Source organism: Protopterus annectens, chromosome 5.part1, assembly GCF_019279795.1.
Source record: "Protopterus annectens isolate FY-2018-M chromosome 5.part1, PAN1.0, whole genome shotgun sequence".
Taxonomy (NCBI): Eukaryota; Metazoa; Chordata; order Ceratodontiformes; family Protopteridae; genus Protopterus; species Protopterus annectens.
In genome coordinates, this window is record NC_056736.1 from 335,163,940 (window position 1) to 335,189,360 (window position 25,421).

At 39.1% G+C, this 25,421-nt stretch overlaps 1 protein-coding gene across 1 annotated transcript in view; it reads right to left on the reverse strand.

Moving 5' to 3' along the window:
• Positions 1-9,854: 9,854 nt before the first annotated feature.
• Positions 9,855-25,421, reverse strand: part of LRRC51 (leucine rich repeat containing 51) — a 369,001-nt gene continuing 353,434 nt past the window's right edge. The window contains exon 5 of the mRNA XM_044073019.1: positions 9,855-11,037. Coding sequence (XP_043928954.1) covers positions 10,899-11,037 — 139 coding nt within the window. The 3' untranslated portion in view covers positions 9,855-10,898. The remainder of the gene's footprint in view (positions 11,038-25,421) is intronic.

Genomic DNA, 25,421 nt, shown 5'->3' on the forward strand with positions numbered 1-25,421 from the left:
ATTCCACATCTGCTTCAGTTAGGCTCCTGGTTGAATGGGAGTACAAGGTGGAAGGGGATCTCAGTCTCGAAAGAAAGGGAGATGGTACTCTCGATGTAACCGGGTTAGAAGATGGAGAGTACAGAGTCCCCAGTAATGTCAAAATCACCTTAAAAGGACTGGATGTCAGATCTGACCTCAACTGATCCAATCTATCCTTACCAGACAGGATTGGAGCTGAAGAAGTCGGATCCAACAGAGTAGAGGTCGGAGCTGAAGTCTCTGATTTGATCACAGATTCATCAGAACTGGATGATTTCAACATTTTTGGCGCAAAAGAGGGTCTCTTCTTAGCTTTCTCTGAAGATCTGGAGGACAAAGAAGAAGCTGGGCTCGAATTACCTGATTTAGTTTTGGAGGCCAAACCTGATTTCTCTTTACCTCCAGAAATAGCCTCTCCAAAAGCTGAAGGCAACATACCCCTTAGAAGGAGCTTGTTTTTACGTTCATCTAAAGCTCTTTGATTAAGGGAATGACATATGGCATACTCTTCTTGCAACTGAAGGGGCCTAAGGCAATATACACATAGAGAATGCGAGTAGCTAACTGGGATTTTATGCCCACTCTTTAAACATTTTTTGAAACTGGATGGTTTCTCTTGCTTCTCTGCCATAACAGAAAGAGGAAGGCAGAGAGACCACTCAAACACTCACACACACAAGGGAAAGGTGACAGCAAAAAGATTATTTTTTTTTTTGGAAAGGAGACAGAGAAGGGAGAAACTACTAACAATAGTAGCTCAAGAGTTACCTAAAAGGCAAAGGAGAAAGGGGGAGTGACCTATAAAAATGGTTACTGGCAAGAAAAGAAGGGAGAAGAGAAAGTAACCTAAATAAAAAAATGGTTACTTGTAAGAAAAGGGTCTAAGCTACAAGGGAGAGATAGAGAGATAAATTACACTCATAAAAATGAGAAAAATGGAGATTTATGAAAAAGATTTATAACTATACGACCTGACACCAAGAGCTTGCTGATTGGACCATGTCTTCGCAAAGTGGCAAATGAGATATGAGGTAATGGGGAGAGATGCAGTGTGGGAAAGGGGAGGTACCCAAAAGCTTTTTGGTTGCCACAAGCTTGCTAACGGCCGAGTTGGATCCGGACCCAAATGTGAGGATGAGATAAAAAATTGACAATATCAGATCTTATATTTACCAACACCAAGATCACCATACCTCAGAGAAAAGACAATATTCTGAGAATGGACATTCCTGATTTAACATATTTAAGTATGTTTTTCTGCTTTTCAGTTTCTTTGTTTCAGAACTTGTTCTATCAGGTTCCGGCATTTCATATGGTTTCCATTTTAATTACATAGGGCACATTGGCTAAGGTTGTGAGATCAGATCATACAAGTTTGTATAAGTTGCAGATTTAATAATATATTTAACAAAAGGGATGTAGGCATGTTGTGCTATTGCAGGACCTTGCAGCGTATGAAGATTATGTACCTCTCTAAATGACAAAGTAATAACCTCTGAACAGGTGAATGGATACTCTTTTAATGTACACCAGACTTTACCAATATAACCCAGACCACAGGAAGCCAGACATCTGCTATTTTTTTTTTTGGGGGGGGGGGGGCAGGAACTCTTCTGAATGGCCATCTCTGCAATCATGGTGAAGGTGGCACAGAAACATTTTGTAGGTAATGGAAATGGATACGGGTTTTTCAGATGTCATTTGTCGGCCACATAAAATAATAATGGGAAAAGATCATATACACAAAATGTTTCAAAAAGCCATACAAGTCATCACATTTGCAAGTACGTGAATATAAGGATGGGGTTCAGGGCCAGCTGCAACAGACAGATGGACAGATGACTAATAGCAGCAGTCTGCATTTAAAGTGTTGAGAGACAGCCTTACAAGACTATCTGCAAATATATAGAGCTGAGTATATTTTTCTGTATTATTCTGTATTATAGAGCTAAATTGTTGCTTAGACATCTGTTGTCTTAGTGTTCTGCAAATATACAGAGATCAGTATATATTTTTTTGGTTTTATAATTTGCACTCTGATTCCTCACATCTCTGTTGAAACCCCCCCCCCCCGTTCTTGGTTGTAGTTTAAATTTGGTGGCTTTTGCAGTGCCCCACTGTAGATTTGATCTAGGACACTTCCCCAGTCCCATCTCTTTACCGCAGTCTACCTAATAAACCCTTTTGCACTTGCTTTTAGTCCTTTTTAATTTAATTACATTTTTCAAACTGTGTGTGGACTAATATTGCTACATACTCAAGTGTGCCAGCTTGCACTGCATGTGAATTGTTTTACTACTGTTTTTGCTACTTTTCTGAAAAAAAAAATTGTAAGCCTGTTTCCTACCTTTCCTGTAATTAGTGTTCCAGATACAGATTTGCTGTATCCAGGAGTATTTGTAAGCTTCTGAGCCCCCAAGCCTTTCTGTGTTGGAGGGAAGCCTTCTAGCTTATCAGTGGGAGTGGTAAGCACTAGGTAACCTGTCTACCACATAAGGAGTGGTTCTGGCCCAGAATTTGTAGTTATTGGCCATTTGGGCGGTCTTCCAGCTCTCTCAACTTTCTGATTTGAAGGCCTGCATTTGCACTTGTTTCTGTCCTGTAACTCCTGGGCCCATCTCATTTGCTCACTCAATTTTTTTTTCTTTTTTTATCTGCTTTTACTGTATTTGTGTTTCTTCCTACTTTATTTTGCTTTTGCGTCATCTTAAAAGTACTCAATTGTATTTATTACTGCTTGGTGTAACTCATTCTAAGCCTTTTAGTTTAAGAACTTGGGCTTCAGACCAGTTGTTTTACATTAGGAAGGTTTATGGTCTGCACTGTGGTGGCAGGACAGGTAGCTTACATCCTTCTAAGTTGGGAACTGCTGACTGAGGGCTCAGTGTCTGTTATTCTAAAAGTGTATTAATTCTGTTTTAAGCACTTGGGCTTCAGGCCAGTTATTTTACATTTAAAGGGTTCGTGGTCTGCACTCTTGTGGGAGGAGAGGCTGGACTCTGCCCTTCTAGCTGGGAATTTCTGGTTAAAGGCTTATAGTGCCTGCATATTTAAACTGCTTCTTACTGAAATTGGTACACCTTGTTTGCTGTAGCATAGACTAGATCCAGGCCTGCTGAATCTAGCTTTGTTTGTATAACTTGAGCACTAATCCAGGCATTCTTTAAAGTATTCAATTGTATTTATTATTGCTTGGTAGTAACTTGATTAAAGTGTAGCTATCATTTTAAGTCTTTTGGATTAAGCACTTGGGTTTCAGACCAGTTGTTTTACATTAGGAAGGTTTGTGGCCTGCACTGTGGTGGCAGGACAAGTAGCTTACATCCTTCTAAGTTGGGAACTGCTGATTGAGGGCTCAGTGTCTGTTATTCTAAAAGTGTATTAATTCTGGTTTAAGCACTTGGGCTTCAGGCCAGTTGTTTTACATTAAGAAGGTTTGTGGTCTGCACTGTAGTGGCAGAACAGGTAGCTTACATCCTTCTAAGTTGGGAACTGCTTATTGAGGGCTCAGTGTCTGTTATTCTAAAAGTGTATTAATTCTGGTTTAAGCACTTGGGCTCCAGGCCAGTTATTTTACATTAAAAGGGTTCATGGTCTGCACTCTTGTGGGAGGAGAGGCTGTACTTTGCCCTTCTGAGCTGGGAATTTCTGGTTAAAGGCTTATAGTGCCTGCATATTTGAACTGCTTCTAACTGAAATTGGTACACCTTGTTTGCTGTAGCATAGACTAGATCCAGGCCTGCTGAATCTAGCTTTGTTTGTATAACTTGAGCACTAATCCAGGCATTCTTTAAAGTATTCAATTGTATTTATTACTGCTTGGTAGTAACTTGATTAAAGTGTGGCTATCATTCTAAGTATTTTGGATTAAGCACTTGGGCATCAAACCAGTTGTTTTACATTAGGAAGGTGTGTGGCCTGCACTGTGGTGGCAGGACAGGTAGCTTACATCCTTCTAAGTTGTGAACTGCTGATTGAGGGCTCAGTGTCTGTTATTCTAAAAGTGTATTAGTTCTGGTTTAAGCACTTGGGCTTCAGGCCAGTTATTTTACATTAAGAAGGTTCGTGGCCTGCACTCTTGTGGGAGGAGAGGCTGGACTCTGCCCTTCTGAGCTGGGAATTTCTGGTTAAAGGCTTATAGTGCCTGCATATTTGAACTGTTTCTTTCTGAAACTGGTACACCTTGTTTGCTGTAGCATAGACTAGATCCAGGCCGGCTGAATCTAGCTTTATTTGTATGCTTGTTGTTTGTTTGCTTATTTCCCTGAAATGCTAATTCCACCTAAAACGTGGCTTTTCAGCACTTCTGTGGATCCCTAGTGATATCGGCATTGCTTACTGTACTTATTTCCTTGTTTCACTTGAAAGAAAGTTACTGTTTGTCGTTTTTGCATTTAAGTTACCTGTAACACATTGCATTTAAGTTACCTGGCACTTGCTCACTAAAGCAATTATATAAGTCAGCACTAAAATATTAAAAGCACTACACACTCACAAACTCCCCTTGAGTACCTCGTTCCCCATTGGCCCTTTTTTTCAATTATAAAGGAATTCCCAATACTATTCTAGCATGTCCAAAGGTCAGTTATCAATCTCCTCTCCGGTCCAGCTGGTGAATCTGGGAATCTTGAGGCAATGTTACAATTGCCTCATGTACACAGACAACTCTCTCCTCCTCCCAACAAATTCCAACACATGTGAGAGATGCAACCATATAGCCATACTGGAGGCTAAGCTCTCTCAACTCAGTACTGGCGAAACCAGTCAGGAGGAGAAGGAAACCACAACAGCAAACCAAACACATAAACACACAAAAACATACTCAGAGGCTCTAAATAAAAATCTGCCTAAGCAGCAGAGACCTCCAAAGCAGACACCCAAGCAACCGCTACCCCAAAACAAAACACATGCAACACATAGCTCACAAAGACAGTGTGCCGAACAGTCACAGCCCTTAAGGCTAAACAACACACCTGATACACTTGTAATAGGTGACTCTATCGTCAGGTACACTGACGTCCCGCTCACCAGGCTGAACAAGGAGAAGGTCACAGTGAGCTGCCTGTCGGGCGCTAGGATCCGCCACATAACACAAGCACTCAGGTCACTCCAAGGCAAGTACAAATATGACTCAGTCATTGTCCATGCTGGTGTGAATGACCTGAGACGTACCTCCCTGGACTACATGAAAAGAGACATAGAGGAGCTCTCTGAGCATGTAGCCCAGGCCGGTATGACCCTGACCTTGAGTAGCATCTTACCCTCACCAAGAATGATGCCACAATATGAAGACAAGATGATCAATTTCAAAAACTGGCTTAAGTATTGGTGTCATTCAAAGGGGATATAATGCCTGTCAGCCTGGGATGACATGCTCGAGAAGCCACGATGCTTCGCTAGGGATGGCTTGCACCTGTCACCCCTGAGCTTTCGGATATTGGCAAAGGCTCTTGCTAACCCCACAGTGCCTTTTTTAGCAAAGGCTCAAAAGACAAACCCACCTCCATAGGTATCACAAGGGATAAGAAACTAAGAGTAATGCTACTCAATGCCAGAAGTCTAAACCTCAAGATGCACGCACTCAAAACTCTCCTTAGCATGGAGAACACCGATATCTGTGCAGTAACAGAAACCTGGTTCAAGACTCCCGAGAGCACCCCAGCACTACCAGGTTATACCTCATACCATGCTTTTCGGCCCCAAAACTTGGACCGAACCACAAAAGGAGGGGGAGTATCAATATTCGTCAAAGATACCCACACCTCCAGGTTGGTGGCACAGCACGAAGCATCAGAGACTATCCATGTGCAACTAACAGTGGGTAAAACTGCCTTCCAGTTTATAGCCTGCTACAGACCACCCTCCCAAACCCAGGAACCCCACCCGGCCTTCCTGAGAACACTGGAAAATATGAAGGTCTCTCCAAACACCATTATATTGGGCGACTTCAACTACCCAAACATAGACTGGGAGCATTACTCTAGCTCCAACACCCTAGCCAAAAGGTTCCTAGAATTTATAAACTCAAATGCTATGGAACAACTTGTTACCACTCCCACAAGAGGGGAAAACATACTGGACCTGATCATCACCAACATGGGGACTCTATGCTCCAGACCAGAAGTGTATCCCTCACTGGTAAGATCAGGCCATAAACTAATCTCACTGGATATTCACATCCCGACACCACCCCCTGCCCTGAAAACCACAGTGAAAAACTTCTCTAAAGCAAATTTCACACTCCTCAAAACCGACTTGGAATCCTTCAAAGCCCCCGGGCCTGTGGAAAAAAAAAGGACCAGACCGCAGAATCCTTTATAAACGCATTCTATGAACACCTTCAGGAATGCATGGATCATGCAATCCCAAATAAAACCAAGACCCAGTCTTCCAAAGGAAGATGTCCTGTCTGGTGGACCCCAGCCATAAACAAACTATACAATAGAAGGAGAAAGCTACTAAATGATAGAGCAAAATCCCAAAAGGGGAAGGCATCACTGATCAGTATTAGCAAAAAACTACGGGCACTCATAAAATCGTCTAAGGCCAGCTTCGAGAGAAAAATTGCACAGGACACTAAGGATAATCACAAGGCTTTCTTTAGTTATGTTAGGAACCTGGGTGAGAATTCCCAGATATGCTCAGAATTAGTCCAAAATGACAAAAAATACACCGAACCCACAGACATTGCCAACATCCTAGCTGACAGGTTCAGCACAAACTTCTCCCCCCTCCCACCAAAAGGGCAAATATCTATCCCAGCAGAGTGCTCGCCCCCCTGACATCTCAGATGCTCAGGTAAGAGCTGCCCTCTCCAAAGCAAAAAACACAGCATCAATGGGACCAGACGGTGTCCCGGGCTGCGTCCTACATGAACTCCAAGAAGAGCTAAACCCAAACATAAAACTACTGTTCAATCTCAGCCTTACTACAGGATATGTACCCAAAGAGTGGCGTACAGCAACAGTGGTCCCTCTTCACAAAGGTGGTGCCTCAACGGAGCCTGGAAACTATCGCTTCATAAGCCTGACTAGCTTGGTCTGCAAAGCTATGGAAAGGATCATCATGGACCTCATAAATAAAGATATTGGGGACCTACAGACACTGGATCCTACCCAGTTCGGCTTTGTTAAGGGCAGATCTTGCCTCTTAAACCTGGTTGATTTCTTTGAAACAGTCACCAAGGCCATTGACGAGGGGAAGGTGGTCCACACAGCCTACCTGGACCTCGCAAAAGCCTTTGATACAATACCCCACTCGGGCATTATAGATAAGCTCACCAGCTTAAATATAAACCCCTATATCACTAGATGGGTTGCAAACTGGCTCAAGGACAGAACCCACATGGTTAGAATTGCTGGAGCCATGTCAGACTTCAAACCAGTTTCAAGTGGCATCCCACAAGGCTCAGTCCTGGGAACTCTCCTGTTCGGTATATATTTCTCGGAGGTACAGGCCAACATGGAAGGACTGTGGCTGACCAAGTTCGCAGATGACTGCAAACTAGGTGCCATAATCAACTCTCCAGCCGACACAAGCATCCTCCAAAAGGGCCTCATAGCAACAGACAACTGGTGCCAGAGCCATGGCCTCAAGCTAAACGCCAAAAAGTGTATAGTCATCCCCTTTGGCAAAAACAAAGTGCCCACAAATTACCACATAGGTGGTAATCCATTAAGAACAGAAGAAGTAATTAGGGACCTGGGGACCCAAGTTGATAGCAATCTCTCATTTGACAACCACGTGGCCAAAGTGGTTAGAAAAACATTTTATATAGCCCACCTAATCATGAAGGGATTCACATCTAGATCAGGGGAGGTCATCGTGCCTCTTTACTCATCCCTCATCAGGCCCATAATTGAGTACACTGCCCCTTTTGGGATGTACCTTATCAGACACCTGCAGCAACTGGAAAGACCCCAAAAGTACTTCACCAAGAGGATCAAAGGGCTCAAACAGATGCCATATGCTGCCCGGTTAAAGAAACTCCAGCTCTACTCAGTGGCATACCGCCTGCTCAGAGGCGATCTGTGCCTGACGTATAAAGCCATGTCCAACCCGGAATTAATGGACATGCTGCACCTCAGAAAATCCAAATCCCATTGAGCTACGCGCTCGAGAGACTTGAACCTCAGCACTGAAATAAATAGGACATGCTGGAGGGACAAATTCATAACCCAGAGGCTCCCTTCACTCTGGAATAAAATCCCAGTCCAGGTTAGGCAGAGTCCCTCATTGACTCTCTTCAACAGGAATCTTGATGAGTGGATGGGAGATCGTAGGTTTACCCCGGGTATCACTTCTGTGTCACTGTTAGACAGAGGCACAGTATACTAACCTCGAAAAAGGGCATAGCAAAATTAATTTAAAATGGGTGGCGAAAGCCAAACACACTCTGGCTAGGTTTATAAATGCCCTAGGGCAGATAGCCTAGTATGAACCAATGAACCTATGATGACTTCTTCCAATTTAAAGTGACATATATTGGCTTTCTGTTGATGTTTCGATTTTTCAAAGAAGCAAATCATAAAACACAAATAGAAAACAACACAGAGACATAACGGTTATTAAAAACACTCAGAACAGCAGACTTAAATTCACCATGCAACATTCAATTTATCAGTTAAGTCATCTTTACATACTGTATACTTACAACAGCTAGACTAAGTACGCAAACCCAAAAATAATCGTACGTGTCTAGAATAAAAGCAGCCATACAAGTCTATCCTTAGAGCACTTTAGTCAGGTTATATAATGTAATGCAATAGGAATTTGGCAGCCACAAAAAGAGAAATTATTTGCTTTTCCACATTCACCATGTTTGCTGCTTTAGCGTTGGTGAGCAAGGTAAGATGATTTAGACACAATAACCTTGATTTAAGGAGTGACCTGTAAGATCTGGCCAGTTGAATAGTTCAAAGTCACATAATATGTTTCTAGAAGCTGCAGAAATCAAATATATGCTAAACAGATATTGCTCATTTGTGGCTTATTACCTTAAAACACTAAGCTATGCTGTTATGTGTCATGCTAAGGGATTCAGTTCCCTCAAGAAATACTTGCAAAATATTTGGGATGAAAATGATGAGAGAAATAGAGAAGGTGAAATGAGATGAAACACCCCCCCAAAATAAATATTTCTCATCACCACGATAAAGGCATTGACACCCAAAAGACCATGTCCCCTATTAGGTAAAAACAATCATGTCTAAATGGGGATGAAAACCCTCCCATTTCTCAAATGACTAGATGACGCCAGACAATATGAAACACTTTAAATTAGGTTAACTTATTTATACCTAAAAAATATGGAAAGTAGCACCACTAACAACATATGTAAGTCCTTAGTTTCTTGAAAAACCAAGTTAAAAAAGTAGAACATGATTGTTCAGTTCATTCACTCTCTGGTACCTGCTTTATCCATTTCATGGTAACAGAGGAATTCTCCTGGAACTTAGAAGATGCAAGACAGAGAATGTTATGCTAGGAAGGACACCAGTTTAGCACAAGATGCAGCACACCATACATGTACATATTAAAGGTAGACCTACAGGCAATTTGGAGAATCATTATTTCTCTTTGGCATGTCTTTGGGATGTAAGAGGAAACTGGCGCAATAAACAACAGGTCATGAAAAGTGGAAAGGTCCTACAGACTTTGCACAGGAGGCTCCCCAGTCAAGAACTGGACTAGGGAACTGAGCTGTAAGACCACACAATAGGAAGCAGTGATGCTAACTATTGTGCTACCTTGTGATCAGTAAATGTTATAAGTACAAACAGTAATGCCTTTCAGAAGAAATATCTCTTTATGTAATAATCATAACAGTAAAAGACTTCATCAGTGTATAATTTATTCTCTAAATTTTTCACAACAAAGCAACTTTCCATATTTTGGAAATCGCACAAGCAAGATACACAGTAATTCAAAGCAGTTTGGTTCAGCCTGACCTGAATTTTCATATGAACAAGAATTTGCTTTCTGGATGTTTGATTTCAAGTATTTACTGAAATATGACAATTATGCCTATTTACATAATTAATATTATAACCAACACTAATTTTCTCTCAAGCTATACTTACAGTGCAAGTATCAGTAGTGGTTTTCAATAGCATTATCAAAGGTTTCAGCTGACAATATGCAATAGCCTTTAAGCCACTTGGTTTCAACTATATTAATAAAAATACAGAAATGGTGCATGACTTCATGATTACTAACAAACCGCTAGAAATACATCCAGTGTAGAGCATTCTGCATGGACAGTGTTGCACTTGTCATTCCATATGATGCCCCTCTAATATCTAATTTAGCTATGGAAATATGAGAATATGCATGACAAATTATAAATATAACTCACATCTCCATGGCAGTGCATTCTAGACAAACAGCCCTTCTGTCATTTTGAGACCCACACCAACTCTTTCCACATCCTGTATATTATGGATTGTCACTTGGTTAAGGAAGCCACTGGCAAACACCATCATTCTCCCATAACAAGCTAAAGAAGTCAAATGAAAACATAGCAAGAGAAGGTAAAGGTGCTAATGAGTTAACTGGTCATGTTGAAGCGAGGGAAGCATCTATTAAATAGCTTCTCAGTTATTTCTGTTACTACTTAGATTTCTAACCCAGTCGACTAAGATATGCTCTTGTCATCCTATCAATGGAAAGTCACAGATTACTTTTTTTATATATAGAATGCAGAGGTCTGACAATTTCTATTTAGCAGCCACATTCTAGGAATATTGACATGTATACTCCTTAATATCACAATGAAACATAAATGCACAAATGCAGATACTTGTTCCTTTATTTAAAGAAGCAAAGCTGCAGATAGATGACAAGTTCAGGTGATGTGCACTTGTCAAGCAAAATCATTACGGGCCCACTTCTTGTTTCATCCGTTTGGGTTTACTGTGTGTCCTTTTCCACATTTCAGCAGTTGCTCTCTCCTGTTTGGTCACACTACTGAAATCCAGAGACTTCAAATGTGGCAACACTGACAGTACATAATTTCTGAAAGGAAACAGATGGGAAACATTAGCAGCAGCACAGATATTTTCTGTGGAGCATTGTAATTAACTGCATATTTTTATTACTAATACAGGACCATCAAACATTCCCCATTTCAGCCCAGTAGTACACAGTATAATAAAACCATATGACAAGCTGCTGAATCTGAGTTTCATAAAGTAGCCAGCCATGTTGCTCTCACTACCAATAGAACTATCAAGGCATTTCACCATATCAACTATCATGATAGTAATATTCTTTGGTGTAAGCACAGTTGTATTAAACACCTTTCACAAAAGCAGATCTTCAAGGAGTAGGCAGTGTTACAGTAAAACAAGTTGGTTCCATACCCCTTTGGTTTGTTTGTGCTCTCTGTAAAACTACTAAGGATATTATTTGCCTAAAAAGCTGCAGTTTGCTGTAGAGTTACACTTTTGTTTTAAAGCCGAACAGTATTCAGAACTATATGCAACACAATACTTAATCAGTTCTTTAGAAATAGTGTGTTTAATCAAAATTTATTTTCTGAATATTTTGTACATTAGAAAAGGTTTCATAGAATTTGCCTAGATAAGTCACTATTTTTTCAATAAAATTTTCAAAATAGGCCAGTGAAATTATTACAGTCCGTCTCTAGTCTATTGTAAACTGGCTGCAACAAATAACAGGCATTCTGCTTGTTTCACTTGTCAGAGTTTTAAAAATGTCAGTGTAATGCGAAACGTCTTGCCAACTACTGAGCTTCGGGTTAGCAGAAGATTCTGGTGGTGTAAATTTAAACTCTGCACCAAACAATATGTGTTTCTTTTACAATCTATATATTCATAAATGTAATTCAGATCTAGATTTGTTTTCTCAAATAGCTATTTTAGAGTTTATGGTTATTATATTCTTCCACAAGCCCACCACTGGAATGATCTCCAGCATCACCAGCCTTGGTTCACCATTTCAGAAGTTTTGTAGACAAAGTAAAGTTGTGTGAGATATTCATAACAGTAAGCTTTCACAGGTGCACATCTCCTTGTGGCAGAGAAATTTATTACTAACCAATTTCTAGACTGCAGAAAAAATCTGACAAATAACCACAGCAGTTCAAACCAATGTGAACTGATAATAATAAGAGACTAAACTTATTTAACATTTGTCAACAAAGCAATTTGGTGGAAGGTGGGAACCTTTACTGGTACAGTGGCCTCTCTTTGAAAATCTACTATTACAGTCAGCGTCTCACACAACTGTACTATATTACCTCAAGGAGGGTCATTATAACTATAATAATAACTCATAACATGCATAACATCTGGGTAGCATACCAAGCAGTAACAGCTATACCCCTTGGAGGTGAGCAGTTGCAGGATGCTCAAAGCGCTACAACACAGCCATGCCGGATCATGTTCTGCTCAAAGACTGAGATTCACACTGCTAATGCTTTATGAAAGCATGGACAATAGTCCATAATGCTAACTCTAGAATGTCCTAAGCAGAAATACTTCTAAATAATGCTGCAGACATAGCAGCTGTTCTAATAAAATAAGATGCTACAGGACTCTGCAGTGCTTTGTTTGAAAATGTTAAGCCTTCTCTATTTTTATTAAAGGAGACAGACAGATGAGCTGTTCTCTTAAAAGAATGGGCTCTTCTGCTGTAGTATTTCAATTGTCTATAAATATCCAAAATATGCAACAGATGTTCACTGGCATCCTGGCAGTTAGGTTAGATGGTTAATTTATTTCTGAGGATTTTAGGCTATCTGCCTTTATGGTCTATTTTAAGCCTACCCATTTTCCCTTTTGTGAGAATAAAACCCTGTACCTTGTGTTTATAAGGTAAATGCCTTAATCATTACACCAATCTATCTCCTGGTAGTCTGACTTATTGGATCAAGGAGACAGCTTATAGTACTGTTGCCATAAAGGAAGTATCAGTCTTAGCGATACCTTCTCAGTGTAGAAGATTGTGCAATGAGGTGTGCACATTAATGCTTGTAACTCAGAAATCTTTCTACCTGAAAGCAACTACCACCAAGAAAAAGAAGATTTACTGAGAAGACAGTTGATGTCTATGGCACATCCCAGTTCAAAGGGAGATAAATACAGCTTTTTCTAATACAGGAATTGAAGTGTAGACATATCTTTTACTGTCACAAAAGAAGGACCCTTATAAGTAAATTCTTAAAAGAAGGGTTTGCTGTTATCTGAAAAATACAGGAATACCTGTGCCGACTGACATAAATATCACTTTTAATGGAAGAATGCACAGTGTTAGCTTCAAACAGTTGACTTAAGTAGTCCTGTATTATGGTTATTAGACAGTTTAAATGATCTAGCATTACACAGTGTCCAAAGAACAAATCTCTTCCTTTCTGAAGTGATTGTTTGTTGGTAATTGAGTCTCTTGTTTAATACTTATAAAGGAAAGACATTACTGTCAATCATTACAATCCTGTCTTGCAAACTGAAAGATTCAAAGACTTGAGGTTCAGGTGAAACCCTGTGTCCAAGTCGATAAGTCAGTATATTCCTGTTTGAGATAACTGCCAAGTTGGCTGAGTAGTAAGCTGCATCAAAAGTAAAAAGCAGAGGCAACTTGGCCAACATGTGGCTATGAGAGTCAGGTCCAATTTGTCCCATTTTCCTTTTTTAGAAGAACTTTCTAAATCACTGTAATTACAAGGAAATTGTATGTCAGATCCTGGGGTCAAAGAAAACAGAAAGCATGCATTTTCTAAACTGTGTGATGATGAAAGACTGAGCAGTCAGCTTCTAGTCTTTTGCTCTAACAAGTGACAGAAAAAGTTCATTTTTGGATGCTGTTCTCAGAGTGAGCCTATTTGCTGAAAGACTGCAATATATAGTTGTTATTCATGATCCAGATAAATATGCCTGTTAAAGAAATCTGCCAAAATGGTTTGTTGGATGGGAGGACAAACTGCAGAAAGTGGAAGATTGTTTTGAATTGCCCAATATCACATCTGAAGTACTGCTTCAAAAGGTTGACAGGATCTAGCACCTACCTGTATGGCGATATCTGTGCTGATCTATAATATTCTTGGAAAAGGCTGCCCTGGAAAGCCGGAACAGTTCTTACAACTGCTCTCACTCCTTTTAGGTTGTTGTGAAGAGACATTTCTGCTAATTTCCTTAAAGCATGCCACTTAAGAATACACCAAGGATCTTGTTGTCAACTGAATTATGACAGAAGATATCACTGGTATGCCCTTTGCCAAAATGAGACCATCCTGCCAGTACAGAATCTGCTTTCTTACTAAGGTCAGGCAGCTAATTATCATCGTCTCTACAAAGTCTGTGGAATGACTCCATTTCATGATTTTCTCATGGTGTGACTACATGTGCTGACATTTCTTTCATGAAATCTTGAATTTACCACTGTTTCTCCTGTCACAGGAAGACATACATCTGCACTGACTCTAGGTATAGTCCCAAGGAAGGCTGCTATTTGAGCTGGGCATGGAGAAGACTTCAGTTTATAGTAATGCCTAATAATTGTGCCAAGATGCTGAAGTAATATTTCATGTGTTTCAGTCATTGGTAAACATTCTAGATAAGGAAAATGGTGATGTGCTGTTTTCTATGATGTCCTTACACTGCAACGGAACATTTTGGAAACACTCCTTGGGCTGGAAGTGTGAATGAACAATCTGGACTGAAATATTTCCTGTCAGAAGATCCTAAAGAATTATGATAACCATATTAAATAAATAGGGCTGCCATCAAGGAAGTGTGTTCTATGAATGTCAGACCTGAAAACAACTTCACCTTTTTAAAGTTTTTTTTTTCATATGGACAAACTTGTTGAAAATTGACAAGTTCATTATTAGTCTTCATATCTTGCCATTCTACTGCACAGTAAGTAGTCTGGAAAATAAGTATTCTTTTTGACTGTCTGGTTCTCATTGTACTCCCCTCTTTTGGAGTAACTGCTGTATCAATGTGAAAACATACTGAACCTGATGAGTTGATGTGTATGGCATGAAGTAAACTGAGATATTGTGAAATTCTGTAGGAAAGCCTTGTGAAACTGTTTCAATGACCCACTTATCTGTAAGTAATAGTTTTCCAGTCTTCTGTATAATATTGTGAACTGCCTCCATTTAGACCCAGAAAATGGTCATGGGGATGTTCTTTATTGCAGTATCTCTTTGCTCCAGAAAAGGAAGTAAAGGAAGACTGTTTTCCTTTGAAAGATCTTTGTGAAAGTGTTTGCTACCTAATAAAAGATCTTTTACTGTTAGTTTCTAGAAAACAGAATAGGTACATGAAAATGTTTGACTGCAGATATTTAGTATTTCCCTTCCTCTGTAAGTCTCCTAAGATGCTGTATACTAGTTTTCCACAAACACAATGTCTATAGTAACTAGGGCCTGTTGCAGGTGCCCTGTACATCCTGTTATGGTTCATTGCGGTACAGAAGTTTGAATGCCTGGATGTTGGCATTTAATTTGAATAACATCTTTAAAGTGTCAGATAATGGGGCTGGTGGCAAATCACTTTGTTTCTCATAAATTATATAAATACAGTATCTCTTTGGGGAAGAAGGATCCCCAGAAGACTTCAAATTGTTCCTCCATGCTGCTGATACTCTTCAGAAAATGCAATATATTGTGGAGGAAAACCTGATAATCTGAATCTGGTTCAAGAGAAAAAGCACTCAGTGCCAGTTCCATAGCACAAAGGCATAAAGCCCTGACTAAATTGCAAGTGACTCAAATTTGATTAGTTGCTAGGGTGTCTGCAGCAGCAGGCCCAAAAAGATGGGAGTGAGCAAGCCACTGATGGCTCACCAATCCTTGGGGAGGGAGGTAGCTAGCTTATCACAATAATTACACCTCCTGGGAGTACTAGGTGTTTACCCACTGGAGATCTGAGTCTGCTGTGATTGTGTTAACCATAGTGCACTCATACTAGTAGCTAACAGGAAACTAGCATGCAGAAGCTCACCTCCATTCATCAGGATGATGGGCTTAGAGAAGTCTCTGAGGGGGAAAGGGAGGGGGTGCTCCCAACAGGAGAAAGTAAACCATCTCTCCCCAAGACCAGCAGTCTGTGGAAAGTAAAAGTCTTCCTCTTCTTCAGAAGACATGGTGAAGGTGACCTTTTTTCTTCCCTACATAGACTTTCACAGGTAACAGTGAAGTTTTTTTTCACATCAGACCTGGCAGTAGATGGGTGTTAGTCCAACTATATAACCAACAATGGCTGATACCATAACAAAGAAGCATCCTGTACAACTGTCCTTTGAACAATATTTTATAGTAAGAAGCAAGTAACTTTGGTGGCTAAGATTTGAAGGGGGTCCACATTTCTGGTATAAAAGAACTCCTTCTCAATGGTATGAGAGTAAGAAATGTCTTAAGAATCAGAATCTGTGCTTATATTCTGATCCTGGTGAGAGAAGTAGCAGAGTGCATTGATTTCTGACTGTTTCTGGTTGGAGGGTGAGTGTCTGTGCCTAATGTTCCTGATTGGTCTGGTTGCTATTCAAGGCATCTACCAGGAAAAGGTTACAACAAGCCTACAGACCCTTGCATCATCTGGGACAAGACTGTGGATCACCAAACAGGCTGTGGCCTGCTTCTCATCTTGGGATTGGTGCTAATGTTTTGCTTCTGGTGAGTAAAGAAGCAAAGGAACACTGTATCCCAGCACAGTGAAGCTGTGGTAAGACCAGCATTAATAGTAGCCAGGCAGTAGCCATTAACAAGACTCCCCTCTTTTCATCATTCTTGACAAGCTAATTCTTTGTTTTCAGCAAGTGCTGCTTGATTTGTTCCTAACTTCAGAATATCTGCCTAAATACTTCATCCTTAAATTTTCAGAGTCTACATATTAGTTTTCCTCAAGTGTTTGGCAGTGCTCTGTATAGAATTAGACACCATGAGTGACATTTTTCCTGTAAAAGCAAGACTGAAATTTCTCCAATACCGAGTTGCACACAGGACAACTAATTTGCAGTGACAAGCACTGTCCTCATAGCTGCAAACTGGATACGCCTGACATTCATTGATATTCTCACTCCAACTGTCTAATCAATAAAAAGGGGTCTGTTGCCATGGATATGAACTTTCCCACTGACTCCGTTACCAGCTTGGTGGATATGGGCATCCTGAAGCAATGTAGAAATTGTGTTATGTTTACTGACAACCAGTTTATTCTCAAACAAACTGATATGGTATGTGAGAGATGTATTTACACAATGTCACTGGAGGCAAACCTCTCACATAAAAGTACTCCTAATGTCAATAAGGTTGTCAGTAGTACACACACTGCAAACATCACACACAATTCAAAGCACACATAACGACCCACATATGCTGAGGCACTTAAATGTAACCATCCTAAACCACACAGACCTCCTAGACAAAGTACACATAACAAATACCCTCAGCAGCCCCAAATGCACTCTTTAAAACAACACCCACATCAACCCATAGAGCTACATCTCATGTTGTTTGAGACATTAATTTAGATAGTTGAAAAATAATCTGGCCTGTAAAAAGTTAAAATGTTTTTGAGTGATGCAAAGAAAAATATATACTGTAGAGTACAAAGTGTATGCCTGTCTACACCCTTGATCGGGATCGGATGACAGTGCCCCCCAACATTCTGTGACCATGGCAACTGCCCCTCTCGCCCCACCCTAGCCATGCTACTGACTACAACAAATATATTTTCACTTAAAGATAACAACTTGATCTAGGACTTTTCAACACTATAACAAAAAAAAAAAAGAAAAGAAAAGAAAAAGAGGCATACTATGGACCTAACGGATGTATGACTGAAAGTTCTGCAAGTGCCAGTCACAATTATTGAAAACATACTTTCAGAAACCTCCAAATTTGCACTTATCTTCACTGAAGTGTTACTATGAAACTGGTATGTATAAGCTGGGGAGTGTTGGATTCTCCTCCTCATGTGGGGTACAAGGTGTCCTGCCATTGCAATAGAAAACAATAAATAAAACTGTTATGTTTATCACTGAAAGTGATTTCAATGATTATGATTCACATTACTGGCACTCACAGAAAGTGCTGTTGATAACTCACCTTGAATCCCATATACTGATGCTGATAGTATAGGAACCCTGCCCACCTACACCAGTACCTTCAATGATGAAAGACCACTGTTGGCCTTCAACGGGAAAACTGATACTGAAAAAATGGTCATATCAATACAGCTCGGCTGGTGAATAAACCTAAATGCTGATTTATTGTTACACTGACCCTCCTTGAAGTAACAGCTGCCTTTCCAGAGAGCACCTGTGGGATCTTTGCTTAGAACTAATTTAATATTTAAAACTGTAAAACTTTGAGATCTGCTTGGCTTTACTATCAGCTGATTATACAAAAATCATAAAACACACACACACACACACACACACACACACACACACACACACACACACACACACACACACACACACACACACACTGTTGAATCTGCATATTTACTGCATATTTCTGTAGGGTTTATCCAAGAACTACAGCTTCCTCCCACTTCCCCAAAACATGGTGGCTGACTCTGTTTTACTTTCCTTATATATTACATATGATGTGGCTGAAAAGGGACCAAGATGGACTATTTCACTTACCCACTTAAATGAAAAATATAAAGTTAAATTATTTATAAATACATATAATCGCAGCATACTGGTGGCAAGTCCATTTAAATGTGATGGCCTAGAAGGGACAGATAGGATAGTGATGAATGGTCCCTTTAAGGTGATTAACCCAGAAACAAGCAGTAATGTTAGAGGTAATGAGGAACAGCTGTACATAAGGGCATTTAAAGCACAGTGCCCCAGCACACAGCGTATTTGTGACTTTTATGTCTGAGCAGTGTCCAGAAAGATTCTCACTAGAGCCATGTAAAGTAGAAGGAAGAAGGAAGGCAAACTGGAAGATATCCAAATTAGGTGTGTGTGTGCCTTCAGTGAAAGGTTGGGTGTCGGGCTGGCAAGTAGACACTGTAAAACTCCACTGCCAATCATGAGCAGACAGGTGATCCACTGTGGTGACCGCTAACCGGGAAAAGCTGAAAGAAGAAGAAGAAAAAAAAAGAAGTAGCATTTGAGATGAAAAAAATCAACTGAATTTGTTATTGGTTGGGTAGAAGTTAAAGCTGTTTTGTTTTTCCCTGTTTTTAGAACCATGAAGAAAGCTACTCTTCTATCTAGGTGTCTGTAAGTACAGTTTTATTTTTGCCAGCTACTCTGCCAGGGTCATGTTTAAAAAGAAACTGCATAAAGGTGTAAAAATCTTCTGTACTGTGAAAAAAATGTCCAAATGGTGAATATAATTATGTTGGAACTATAAACTTATTTGACAAAAACTGCATATTTCTGAACTTATTTATTTTTCAATTAAATGAATTTAAATCACAAAGCTGACTGCAATGACTGCTTTGTCACAAACCACCCTTTGTACATATGTGTGTGTGCACCCACTTGCCTTCTACTGCGCATAATAGAGTTGCTACTGTACAAGGATATAGATTGTGGGATAGAATCCTAAGTAAAGACTCTGCACATGGGATGAATTGGATGATAATCCAACACTAGTACTTAAGCCAGTGGAAATGTTTTACATCCATAGGTGGTAAAATTCTGTACAGACCAGACAATTGCTACTTTGGATAAAGTCATTTGTTGTCCCACCAAATCCAAGCTGCAATACACTTTTATAGACTATTACAGACTAGTGCCATGCTTGATTCTATCTGCATGATGTATATCAGGTCTGAAACCCTATTTTTTTCATGTATTTGCTGGTAAAATATTTCACAGGCTTCAAATTCAACAAATTTCACACACACAGAGAAACATAGTTAACAATCAAAATGGTATGTTAATACACCAAGAACTAGAAGACCCATGTAAAAGATCCAATGTGTAATAACTTACACCTCTTTTGAAGACGGCCCATGGAAAATATGCAAATGCCCTTTAAGGACTAATAAATGCTCCTGCCCCATGGCTTCAGAATGCCCACAGACCTCTTACTTTTTATAAGTTGGTATTGATTTATTCAGGCCAATAAAGCCAATCCCCTCCCAAATGTAGGTGTGGCATGTTCTGCCCTTTGTATGGGCTTATCCATACAATATAAATGAATAATGTGACCAGCTTCTTAAAAACAAGCAGCTTTTTAAAAGTTCTATGTTTAGAACATTGACTAAATTTAACATTTCCCAAATAAAGACCAAAATAACAAGTAAAAAGGTCACACTGAAAAGACCCACAGGGAAAAAAAATCACCTGAAAGACCTAGGCTCTGTGAAATACATTAAATCTCCTTTGATTGAAGCACATGGGATGTCCGCAAATGCCCCTTAAGGACATAGTAGGTGCAGCTTGATAGTTGTGAAGACAAGACTGTGAAAGAACAAGCTCTAGAAAATGTGTTCTAAACTTTTTAGAATATTTCTTTTATTAACTTTCCCCACAGCTCTCCTCTTATCTATGGCCTCTTCTGAATCATCTTGAACATTCTTAACCACAGAGCAAAATATTTTTCTCTCTTTAGCAGGTGAAGGAATAGCTTTTCTAGATTTGTATTATAATAGTTTCAAAAATATTTGTCTAAATCTGTCAGGAACTTTAGGTTTAGCGCCAGAAACTCTGCACCTTTTCTCCAGACATTTCCATAATTTCAGATATAAGGTTTTAGGCAACTGGTCATGCATAATCTTTATTGTATTTGCCTTCATTATTCTCTTTTATTTTTTCTAGCCATATGGTCTGAATCCTCTATTATACCATGACCCCCCCAAAACGTGCACGCTGATTGGCCAGCGTGCACATTGTAAATCGAGTTATACTAATGGAAAAAGGTCCGGTCGCCCGGACTTTTTTCCATTAGTATAACTCTACTTTTAAAACACTGTCTCGCTATGTTAAATGGGTTTAACATAGCGAGACAGCTTTAAAATAAGCAACGGAGATCTCCATTGCTTATTTTAAAGCTGTCTCGCTATGCTAAACCCATTTAACATAGTGAGACAGGTTTTAAAAAAAAAAGCAACGGAGAAAGCAAGATCTCCGTTGCTTTTTATTCGCTATGTTAAATGGGTTTAACATGCGAGACAGTTTTAAAATAAGCAACAGACATCTCCGTTGCTTATTTTAAAGCTGTCTCGCTATGTTAAACCCATTTAACATAGCGAAATAAAAAGCAACGGAGATCTTGCTTTCTCCGTTGCTTACAACTCTGATGTACTGCGCAGGCGCGCAGTACATCAGAACTGCCGCAGATGCCAGACATCTGCGGAAGGGCAGTAAACAGGCATTATACTATGCCATTATTTAAGAAAAGTAATAGTTTCTTTTCTTAAATAATGTCATGGTATAATAGCAATAACCCACGCCTGGGTGTGGGTAATGCTGTATTTACCCACGGTTGGCTTTGTTTGGACCCTCGGGCTTCGCTCTCGGGACCAAACCACGCCAACCATGGGTAAATCCAGCATTACCCACACCCGGGCGTGCGTTATTGCTATACTCTTTCATGCAGTGTTTTTTATCAGGTTGGTGTGCTTCCTTAACCTTGCAGCAGTTTCCTGTACTAATATTAATTTGTATAATAAAAACTCTGATGTGGAACATAGTTTTGTTATTTGGATGCTTTCCACTATCTTTTAGCAAAGAACGGTCAGCCAAAAATATTTCAATAAGTTCAGTAATGCCGTCAATTTTAATTAAGAGAATTTCAAGTTTAACCATTCTGTAAAGAAAGCTGTGTGGAAGATTTACTTTCTGACAAGAAACTTTGATTTTCTGACAGAATTTACTTCTAAAACATGACTAAAATTAATCCAAACTACAGAATTAATGTTTTAAAATTCAAAGACCTTGAAGAATATTGTAAAACCTGGTATTCAAATGTATCTTAAAACTGGATGAAGGAATGATGTTCTGAGCTTTAAGCTGCATGGCCTCCGAAAGACATGTGTGAATGGGCGTGCCATTGCTGCAGATTAGGCGTCGGGCTGGCACCTTGGCACCATAAAAATCGACTGCCAATCATTAGCGGACTGGAGTACCGCTGTGGCGATCCCTACCCGGGAAAAGCCGAAAAGACAAACATTTCACAATGTAAAAAATGGTTTCACTTAAGGTCTTTTCCAATAAATTATTCCAGTCTTCAAAACTGCATCATAAGATTGCAACTATAGAAACAGTAACAAAAATCATACACTAAGTGTCACAACACCATAGTTATTAATGCTATAGAAAACTGTAATATTAAAGAGTTAAAAAATAGTAGCAAGAGCTGTAGTGCCACCAGGCTACAATCAGTACTGGGACAAATCCTGCCTCATTAAATGTTACTGTTAACAGTTTCACATTCTGGTATTGAAACTTATACTAAAAGAAAAGCAATGCAAATTATTTAGTTAGGGTATAATATTACTTGGCAGCAAGGAGTTTATTATAATGGACAGGAACAATAATTGAATACATTGCCTACACTCTGGAGCATTATATTGAAGCAGGAGTCTGTGAAACAAACACTAACTCTTCAAAAGAATAATCACGCCAATAAAATTAAGCAGGTGCTTTAAGGAAAACTCGAGTATGGTGTTTGGTTGGCACTGTTTGGAATATATAATGTTTGCAACTGAGATTGTGACACTATGGTTTATTGTCATTTATATAAATATAACATGGCCTATGTCATACATGATAATTTAATAAAGATGTTTCTTATTTAAAAGAAAAAAGACCAGAACTGAAAAAATAGCATTGTGTTTGGCACTGAACATGAATATTTTAGTTAAACTGCTTATAAACAACACAGGAAAGCTATGACATTGATTACTGCAGGGCTGGTTAAAATGAGAACTGTCAAGTTAAAATAAAAGAAAGAAAAAAATGTGTATTGCAAATAACCATAAAATAGTTACATTTATACATTACCATACTTTACACTAGATAATAACCAATAAAATGACCTAATTATTCACTATGCAGTGAATACAGTAGTTCAAAATAAAGGACTGGGATGCATTAGTGTTAGTTTTAGCTCCCACCCCCCCCAAAAAAAAACAAACAAACAAAAATGTACAATTGTACATACTTTACGTATATTTTTTACAGCTGCTCAAAAGTATACACTTTTAGATTTTTGTACAAGACAAATCCCTATCAGCCTAGAACAGAACATGCCTCCAGAAGTGGATAGATGGAGGGAAGTGTAGGCCACCAAGAAATAGTTTATAGAAAAGGTATATGCAATAAGAATTATGGGAATTATATACTACACATGATATATACACAGACTCTGTGTGTGCTCTATAATATATGTATATTGGTCCCCTACAGATGATCAAACTTCCAAAAGGCCGACTTTCATATGGCCAAGACCATAGAATCAACTTTTGGAAGTTCAAACATTCTGAATGGACAGCTCCCTATAGCGCGAAACAAGAAAATTTCCATTTTCTGCACTGTAGTGCAATCTCGGAGTTGGTATATTTAAATAGCAGGGGGTGTGGAGGGCACAGGGGGGCTTGCTCCCCTGCTAGCAACGTGTTAGTAGGTTTTCGTTTTTTTTTTTTTTTACATGTTCAAAATTTCAAAAGTCGAACAGATGGTCTCGCCCATATGGGTTTCACCTTTTTGAAATTTCGATCATGTATAGTAGACCCATGTGTGTATGTGTGTGTATATATATATATATATATATATATATATATATATATATATATATATATATATACATATACACACACACACACACACACACACACACACACACACACACACACACACACACCCACACACACACCCACAAGTATATATACATATATATATATATATATATATATATATATATATATATATATATATATATAGATATATATATGGGTCTACCTGACATGGTCGACAGTTCATATGATCGACACTCATTTGGTCGACAGTTCATTTGGTCGACAAGCAGATTTGCCCCCTTCCCCAATGTTGTGCAACCCTGGAGTTGATATATATAGTTAGGGGGGGTGTGGGGGGCAAAGCCCCCCACCTAAAATGCTTGTCGATCAAATGAACTGTTGACCAAATAAACTGTCGACCATATGAACTGTCGACCGTGTCAGGTAGTCCCATATATATATATATATATATATATATATATATATATATATATATATATATATATATATATATATATATCTAGAGAGAGAGAGAGAAAGAGAGCAAGAAAGAATATGACTTTTTTTTTTTTTCATTTCAAAGTATTTCTTTTATAGCTTTTCATGCCATAGTTACAGTAATATTTTAATTGGAAATCAAATATTTTCAGACACCTCCACATTAGTCTATTCTTTCAGCAAGCATGGGAGTACTCTATATAAATCATAAGATAAGCAAACTCAGAGTTTGTGAAATTATAAAATATATAGAATTTAACTTTACCAGATGACTGCTCATGTAGCAGGAAAGCAAAACCCATTGGTACACAGACTCAAAAACATGGCATGAATGTACAAAGAGGAATTTGTTAGAGAAGTAGCAAATGCATGTTTTTGATAATAAGGGGGGATAGAACTTATGAAAATAGATAACAAAGGTGCGTACCCATCAGACAATGCAAAGACAGGATTAGGGAGGAGGAGCCATGTAGAACCCACAAAGTGAAAGACTCTAGGATGGTCTGTTGAACCACCTACCGTATATTATGCTACTGAGGTGCGATTGCTGATCAGAATCATTAACGACTTCACTAATCTAGTGCTGCAGCAAGCCAGGTGTTTGGTGGAGCATGGTGACTTCATGAATACTATCACCCTGATCCCACCTTGAAAAAATCATAAGCCCTGGTATGTTTTTACACACATCAGCTTTGCTGTAAAATTGCAGCTGTGAGAGACATAAGAGTGGTGGTATTCATATTACGGCATTTCGCAGCTAAGTAGTGGTTATTTGAGGGAAGTGCAGCTACATGTATATGTAAATGAGCTAAGCACGTGGTATTGGTGCTGAATATGGAAAAGCAACAGCAGTTTGAAAAACATATCCACTTAGGGCAAAAGTATGAAGTACCTTAAATTAAGCATTAAGTAAACATGAAGTACTATATAAAAGCCACATGCTTCATATAACTTAGTGTGTATTTGGATACTGCAAATGGATGCAACTATGTACATCACACTTGAAACACTTAACGTAAGCGGTGGACTGGGCAGCTTTTGTTTTTAATATGTTAAAAAAATAAAGGGTTTAAAATATTTTATATAGGAGTATCCTTATGTGGATATTATACTGTTTTCATAAGAGTAGAAAGTGGGAAATAAAGATTTTTTTTAAAGAGGAGACACAGCAAAGAGGGGAACAGAGAAGCAAAACATCAAGATGGTTGTGATAGGGGAGGT